General features: G+C 65.2%; 1 protein-coding gene across 1 annotated transcript; it reads right to left on the bottom strand.

Annotated features, from left to right (window-relative positions):
* Nucleotides 1–6: 6 nt before the first annotated feature.
* AIRE (autoimmune regulator) lies at nucleotides 7–5,920 on the bottom strand (the record flags this gene model as incomplete). Its single annotated transcript, XM_081811079.1, has 9 exons — nucleotides 5,675–5,920; nucleotides 5,063–5,237; nucleotides 4,651–4,806; nucleotides 4,211–4,259; nucleotides 3,367–3,494; nucleotides 2,233–2,375; nucleotides 2,043–2,123; nucleotides 1,140–1,255; nucleotides 7–43 (listed from the first exon to the last, which is right to left on the bottom strand). Coding segments are annotated over exons 1-9 (1,131 nt in total), but the record flags the coding sequence as incomplete, so codon positions are not given.
* Between the last annotated feature and the right edge of the window lie 2,041 nt (nucleotides 5,921–7,961).

Raw genomic sequence — 7,961 nt, 5'->3', positions numbered from 1 at the left:
CTGGGCTCTTCCCTGGAGGCAGCTGGAGCACCTCCAGGTCCCACTGCTCACGTGGTCACCAGCCAGACGCATGCAAGGTGAGTAGAAGGGACAGTAGACTCCCAAACACATAGGGCAGGGGAGACCCGAGGGTTCCTCTAAGTCACCCCTTTCCCTTTACAGATGGGGAAACTGAGGCCCGGGCAGGACAGTGGGCAGAGCCACAATGGAGGCGCTGCCTTGGCCAGTCAGCAGGAGAGCCCAGGATACTGGGAAATTTACCCCTGGTAGGGTGGCCCTAGCTAGCCTGGTCAGTGTCCTGTCTGAGAGCTTCTCTGATGAGTCCCGAGAATCCCAGACACCTGCTAACCTGGAGTGGCCTGTGTGTGGCTCTCATGGGCCCCGCCCCGTCAGTGGGACCTCTCTGAACTGGGGTGTTTATACTCCCCAGGCCCACGTTTCCACAAGGGGGGTGGTGCCCAGCAGAAGGGGACATGGTCAAGGGCAGGAAGGAAGACAGCAGCCCCATCGCTGGAGCTGAGTGATGACCCTGGCCGAAACCTTTCATTTTAGTGACAAGCATCTGGGGCTCAGAGACAAGCAGCCTAGTCCAGGTCACTCAGGGAGCCACGGGCAGGGCCAGAGTAGAAGGGGGCTCACTTCTCCCACCCAGACTCTTCCCCGCAGCTGCGGCGTCCCACGGGAGCTTGTGGGAGAGGGCAGGGCTGGGAGGGTGGGGGAAGGGAGCACCAGGAGGCAGACTCCGGAGGACTCGTGCCCTGCCAGGGATGGGCACCCATTCAGCCTGACTTCTTGCTTGGAGAGGGGGGACCAGCTGCTCATGGGAGTTTGGGCTGGGGGTGTGATGAGATGGGACAGAATGGCCGTTCTTCACCGGGAGCCTTCATCCTGCTTCTCTGCCCTCTGGGGCCCTGCTGGCCAGGCTTGGGCGGGGGGCGGGCAGTGCGGCCACATGGGGAGGCGGGGTGTGAGGACCCAGGCCCCAGCCTCACTGCCCAGTGATGTGGACCAAGGCCTCCCTCCCAGGTGGGCCCCACTTCCCTCTGTGGAACAGAGAGTCTTCTGGGCAGCTTTGTGCTCAGGGTCAGCTGGGTAGAAGTGGCCATGAAGCCAGGTGGGGGGAGGCCTGGGTGGCTCACCTGGGAATGTCGCGGAGCGGCGGCGACAGGCAGGCCAGGTGGAAGGCCCGGGGGCAGCCGTCGCAGCAGATGAGCTCCCCGCCATCCCGGCATACGGCACACTCATCCTCGTTCTTCTGACGCGGGCAAGACACACGCGTCCTCTGGAAGATCCCGGGACGGGGCAGCGCCCTCCCCGAGAGCCCCTCAGAATAGCTCCACTGCAGCGTTCCCCAGGGGCACCCAAGTCCCCTGCCTGCTCCCTGCTGGCCCATGCCTAAAATTCTGCCCCGGCTCGCTGCCCTCCCCCAAGATGCCCTCCATCTCTGAGGCTCTAGGCCCCACGGCACAACCCTGCCTGACGGTGCCACGGCCCCCTCTGGGGTGCCACCTCCTTCAGAAGCCCAGCAGACCGGGCAGCCCTGCGCAGCAACGAGCACACTCATTGTAATAATCCCCCCGATCCTGCCATCGGGGGAGCCCCTGGGGGCAGGCAGGGATCCTGCTCATTCCTGGGTGCCTGGGGCCCCGCCCGCGCATGGCACGGGAGAGGGGCGGTCAGATCTGGGATGGGTTCTGCCTTGCGCTCGGAGCCCAAGGACGTGTTTGACGCTCAGCTCCCTGGCTCCCAGCAGGGGCCACCTCCCCACCCGCCGGCCCCCGGTGAGACAAGGGGCAGCTGGTGCCTCGGCCAGACCCGTGGTGTTCAAAGCCTGGTAGGACTCACTTTCTCTGACTTATTTGAATTTTTACAGTTGTGTTATCAGAAAAAATCGTATTAAACAAAAGCTCTACTCTGTGAACAGGAGCTCAGGCCTCTGTCCTCCTCACCTGAGTGAGTGGCCTGGCCAAGGGACAGAGCGGCAGAAGGCCGCCCTCGGGTTTGTGGGGAGGGAGGAGTTCCACCCGTGGTCCGGGCATTACCTGGTGCAGCTGGGGCTCGCTGGGGAGGGCAGCAGGGGCCTGCACCCTGCCCTGTTGGCCTGTTCTCAGCTCACCTGCACCCTGCTGCGGGGGAGAGGGGGGTCACCACAGTGAGGAGCCCCCTCATACAGGCCCAGCCCCAGCTGAGCTCTGTGGGTGCTGGGCGAGGGGTGTCAAGTGGGGTGCTTACAGGGGCAGAAGCCTGGGTCCCCTTGGCTCGGACCAGGGTCTTCAGGCTGCTGCTCCGGGTCTTGTTCTTCCCCCCACTGGGGTCTTCGAACTTGCTGGGAGTATAAAACTCCCCCCCAACCTGGAGGCACTTCTTGGAGCCACCTGGGAGAAGAGACTGACTGGGCCCTGCGCAGCTGCACTCTTGGCCCAGGCGCCGTGGGTGGGTGGGTGCAGAGGCTGGGCGCTCTGCAGCTTTCTCCTGCTTCTCCCCCACTGCACTCAGCCCCGCTCAGCTCTGCGACCAGGGTCCTGGGCACAGGAGGGCTCTCCTGCGGGGACCGTGCTGGGTGAAGCGTGTCCACCAAATTCGCATCTGCCTGGAATCTCAGAGTGCAGACTTACTGGGGAGTAGGGTCTTTATAGGTGGGATTAGTTAAGGATTAGTTAAGATGGGCTCCCAAGGGACACTGGGTCCAATGACGGGTGTCCCCAAGAAGAGCGGAGAGGACACAGACAGACGCAGGGAGGAGACCCTGTGACTCGGGGGCAGAGGCTGCAGTGATGGGGCCGGGCACAAGGCCTGCCAGCAACCAGCCTCGAGCCTCCGGAGGGAGCAAGGCCCTGCCAACACCTTGCTTTTGGAACTCCTGTTGTTCTAAGCTGCCCAGTTTGTGGCCATTAGTTATAACTGCCATAGCGAACTACTGCGGGGTCCTCGGGGCCCTCCCTGGGGGGTGAGACTGGGGCCCGCATTGGCCCCAGGGCCAGTGCGGGCCCTGGCTGTCCTTGGCATCCCCGCTGGCAGGTGCCCAGCCCGGAGGGAAGGGAGGGAGGTGGTGTGGGGGCGGGGCAGGTGCTGCAGGCTGTCCTGCTGGAGAAACTCCTGGGGGTGGGGGGTGAGCCCAAGACTCTATGGGGCCCATCTGAGCAACGCACACAGAGGTGACCCAGGATGTGGCCCTGGACTGCTGGCCCTGCAGAAGTCCAGGAGTCCCCCAGCCCTGAGGGGAGCCCTCGGTACCCATCCCGCCCCTCCCGAGGTAGCAGAGCCACGGTCCCACCTGCGCTGGGGCCGCCAGGTGCAAAGGAGGGATGTGGATCGAGGGGGCCTGCATCCCCCCTCGCGGCCCCTCTGGTGGTGCCATCCATCTACCTGACTCAAACACCTGCTGGATGAGAATCCCCTCCACTGCCCCACAGGCTCCTGGGATGTCCCCAGACGACACCGTCACGGCTCTCTGGACCGAAGTGGACATGGTCTGAATTCCTGGGGAAGGGAGTCTCAGATGGGGGGGTCATCAATTGGAAAGAGGACCCCTGAACACTTCTTTTCTGCAGGCAGTGGGGAGCGAGAGGTGCCTGGGCTGTGGGATCTTTATTTCCTTCTGCCCAGGGCAGGCCTTGGAGGGGGCCCAGCCCTTCCACACACAGACAGACAGACAGCCCATGTGAAACTGCAGAGAGAGGCCATGGGTACGTGTGGTATGTATACGTGTGCGTGTGTGTGTGTGTGTGTGTGTGGTGTGAGGATGCGGTGTGGGATGCACGCTGTGCGTGTGGGAGCTCACTGCACACGGCGGGCGGGGTGAACAGGGCCCCCAGACCTGGCCCTGGGCTGTGCTGGGAAGGAGGCCGAGTTCAGGGCCGCCCGGAGGTCAGGCGACCACAGGAGGTCTCTGGGGTCCCCCAGGCAGGGGCAAGGAGGGGACAGACGGGGGCCCAGCGTCATCCAGCTGACGGACCAAGCAGGACTCTGGCAGAAGCACAGTCTGAGCCGGGCCTGTAGGACGGGGACGTGGACCGGGCACATGTGGGGTGACCTGAGACGCTCCCCCCTGCCCCTGGTGCGTCCGTCCAGCGGAGGCTTTGGGAGGAGATGCCTCCATGGTCAGCATGGTCCCGCCCCCAGGACAGGCCCTCGGAGGGCAGCACCCCGCCCAGGCCCTTGATCCCTTGACCCCAGCCCAGGAGCTGGGAGGCCTGGGGGCCTGGCCCACCGTTCCCGGCGGGAGGCCTTCTCGGCCGGCTTGGCCTTCGCTTGGGGGCCTGAGGGGGAGCGCACCAGCCTGGCCCTGGTCTCCCCGCTGGGGCCAAAGCCAGCGGCCGAGGGCGGGGGCAGGAGAGCACCCGACTGGGGCCTCTCCAACTCCCAGGGTCCCCTCGCTTTACCATGCTCTGGTGTCCACACCCATAAAAGGACGTAACACCCACCTGCCTGCTTCCCGGGTCCCTGGGACAAGGGACAGCGAGGCTCATCCATCCGAGCATCCAGAGGGGACCTCTGCAGTCCCTGCCAGGCTGGCTCCGGGCCAGGCGGCTGGTGCTCCGGAGCCGGGGTGGGGGGAGTGGGGGGGGTGGGAGGGTGGGGAGGGTGCGCTCAGGGGGTGTCGGGCTCCCCAGGGCAACCTGTGGCCGACTAGCTCCTCAAACTAGGTACCTGGGCTGGAGGTGCCCCGTGGAGACAGTGCCGCCGGTGGGGTGGCCCTCGGCTCCTCCAGGGCCTTCCTCTTGGTGGGTGGTCTGGGCAGTGGCACTGGGGCCTTGGGGCCCGGCGGGGGCTTCCTCCCCTTCCGGGGCTGGCTGAGGTCCACATCTGCAGGGTGCAAGTGGGGGCCAAGCCTCAAGACTGGAACCCACACCTTGGCAAGGTGGGCGAGACCTCGGCCCTTTGGCATGCAGAAGCCAGGACGGTCCTCAGTGATGTCCAGGGGCCCCCCAACCACGCCCCGACCCTCCCTCTTCAGTCCAGCTGGGCTGACTCCAGCGGCCCCAGGCCCCCAGCGGGGGTGGGTGCTGAGCCCCGTGGAATCCCAGCCCCCAGCCCTCCGCCACCGCAGTGCCCTCCCCACCTTTGGGGAAGCTGTCTAGGATGGGCTGCAGCCGGGCGTATCTCTCCAGGTTGTAGTCCTTAAAGAGAACTTTCCAGAAGCCCAGGATGGCAGCTGTGTCTTGGGTCAGGAGCCACGAGAGGAGGGCGTGGAAGGCCTGCGGGCAGCCTTCCTTCTCCTTCAGACGCAGAGTCTCCTGAAGGAGGAGTGGGGAGTGGGAGGCCCTGCCTCCTGCCTCCCCAGCACCCCCACTTCCTGCCACCGCCCCCAGAGGGTGCTGCAGGAGAGCCGGGCACCGTGTCCATGCCCTTGGGTTGAGGTGGGCGTGGGGGTGCCCCGGCGTGCTGGGGGCGAGGGAGGCCCCCCTGGAACTCACCTTAGGGGACCACGCCCCTGGCTGGGAGGGCAGCTTCCGGAGGGCTAGGAGGGGGCGTTGGGGAGGACAGGAACTTGTCCTGGAGACCAGGCCCCGTCCCCTCTTCACACCAGCAGCCCCCATCCCAGCCCCCCTGGCCCCCACTCGTGGGGGCGGCTAGGGTCCATCTGGAGCTCGTCCTCCCAGACACTGCCCCTGGGTGGATGGCAGGGCCTGGGGAGGGCTGGGGGGCACTGGGGGCCTGGGTTGGGGCCCACCTGGAACTTGTCCTCGGGCACCACGTCGTGGTCGGCCAGCGCGTGCAGCAGCGGGAAGGCGCTGTCCACTGCCATGGCGATCTCCGTGCGGTGCAGCCTCAGGAGACGGCGCAGAATGGCGTCCCCCCCTGCCTGGGCCTCATCCACCCTCGCGGGGCCCGGGGGCACGGGGCTGGGAGCCCCCTCTCCCCGCCTGGGGTCCCGCGGCCTTGGGGTGCCGCTGGACTTGTGGGGCATCTGGGCCATCTCCGCCTCCCGGCCCTTGCGCAGCCCCTACCCTGCCGGGCACCTGGGCGGTGCACCTGGGCGAGCACCTGTTCAGGGCTGAGCCCAGCCGGAGCCCAGTCTCTATTATAGCAGGAACCCCCCCCGCCCCGCCCCAAAAGAGCAAAGCCTGTTTTTCCCCAGAGCCAATCAGGACCGGAGGGAGGGGCAGAAATGGAAACTTCTCTGTAATCCAGTAAAGACAAGGCCCCAGCCACCCCAATTCCACACCTGCCAGGAAGCTGGTGGCGTCTCTCTCCTTTGTAAAGGAGGCTTCGGGACCAGGGCCCGGCCCCTCTGTGAGAGGGCTGGGAGGCTCTCGGTTCCAGAACTGCGGTTCTGTTCGGATGGGACGCGACAGCCATCACAGGTGCCCTCCGCCTCACCCGAGACCCACGGGGCTGCCCAGGGGCTCCGGCTCTCAGGCTGGCACCACAGGGCTGACTGGGGCAGGGCCGCTGGTGGGGAATGGGCATGACCACCCCCACTGCTCAGGGCCCTGGGCCTGGGCTGTAGGACGGTCAGATGGAGGAGTGCTTGTCTGATGGAGGACTGAGTCTGTGCCAGGGGGCACAGCGCTGGGCATTGCCCGGAGGCTGTGTGATGCTGGGCCAATCGCTTTCCCTCTCTGAGACTCAGCCCCCTCATCTTTAACATGAGCACATCACCCTGGGGGACCCAGCCGCAACCTACCGTCCCCTTCCTGCAGGTGTGTTCAAAAAAAGCTTGGAGAAGGCAGCTGACCCTGTGGACTGATGCCCCTGAGGATGGGTCCCGGGAGCTCCTGTCCTGTCCTGCTCACAGCCCAGGGGAGGGACGCCCCAGGAGCCTTCCTGGGGCTGGCGACAGAGGCTGGAGGATGGTGTAGGAAAGTGGGGAAGTGGTCCCAGGGGGGTTGCAGCACAAGAGGGACCCGCATCCCAGGCTATGGTGGGCGAGCGCAGGGGACAGGGGCCTGGCAGATTGCGGGACCCATAGTGGCCCAGTGTGGACAAAGGCCACAGAGGAAAGGCCCGTCCAGGCAGCCAGGCTTCAGAGCTGCGGGAGGTCTTTGGAAGAAGAACCTGGTCAGGTTTGGATGGGGCTGGAGATGAATGTGGGTGCCAGGAAGCCACAAGACAACGGTCCAGGAGATTAAAAATAGCCAAGAAGATCAAGTCTTCACTTTTCTCGAGCTACCGGGCAGGTAGCCTGCTGCCGGGCAGGGCTTCTGGGGTGTTCGGGAACAAGCCTGAGCTCGGGCGGTGGGGGTTGTCACCCAGAGAGCCGGGACCTGTGTGAGGACCCGGAGAGCAGTGAGGGTCAGGACAGATGGGTGCGGCTGTGGAATGTTCTGGGGCCTCTGACCTGGGAGCAGGGCCCTCGAGCTGCCCACCTCTGGGGCTCCGAGCCCAGCGGCTGCAATGCTGGGGGGTGGCCGTGGAGGAGTGGGACTTGGGGCAGTGCCAGGCTGTCCCGCCCTGTGCCATCCACAGATGCCCAGAGGGAGCACCCCCGCGGCCCCCGCCAAGCCCCGTCCCCTCTGTGTCTATGTATCCACCGTGGCATCTGAAAGAAAGCGGAAGTCAAAGTCACTCCTGAACCTAGGGTCCCCTAGAGCACCCCGCGTCCCCTCGCTCATGTGGGTCAGGTCTCAGGGAGCGGAGCCACTTCGTGCAACATGTAACAGCACCTGCCGGGCCAGCAAGCTGCAGGGTTCCCACGTAGTTGCCCCGGGGGTGCTGGGGACTCGTGTTTGTGGTGTTAGGGTGACCAGCAGCCACCTCTCCGGCAGCTCAGTGTCCCTCTCCTTTGGACCAAGCTGTCCTCCAACGCCACTCCACACTCGGCAGTTTTCCCCCAGTGGCCGCTCATCAAGGGACACTTTAACCACAAAACAACGGTCCAGGGGATTAAAAATAGCCAAGAAGATCAAGTCTTCACTTCACTTTTCTCGAGCTACGAAAGCCTTGTGGGTGCACCTGGGGCAGCAGCCCGGCCTGGCCTGCAGGCACCACCCAGCTTCTCACTTAGAGATCAGCAA

This window comes from Leptonychotes weddellii, unplaced genomic scaffold (genome assembly GCF_054177405.1).
Source record: "Leptonychotes weddellii isolate Sample4059 unplaced genomic scaffold, ASM5417740v2 HiC_scaffold_5396, whole genome shotgun sequence".
NCBI classification, from domain to species: domain Eukaryota; kingdom Metazoa; phylum Chordata; class Mammalia; order Carnivora; family Phocidae; genus Leptonychotes; species Leptonychotes weddellii.
The sequence above is the reverse complement of the archived record's forward strand: the minus strand, read 5'-3'. Positions and strand labels throughout refer to the sequence as shown.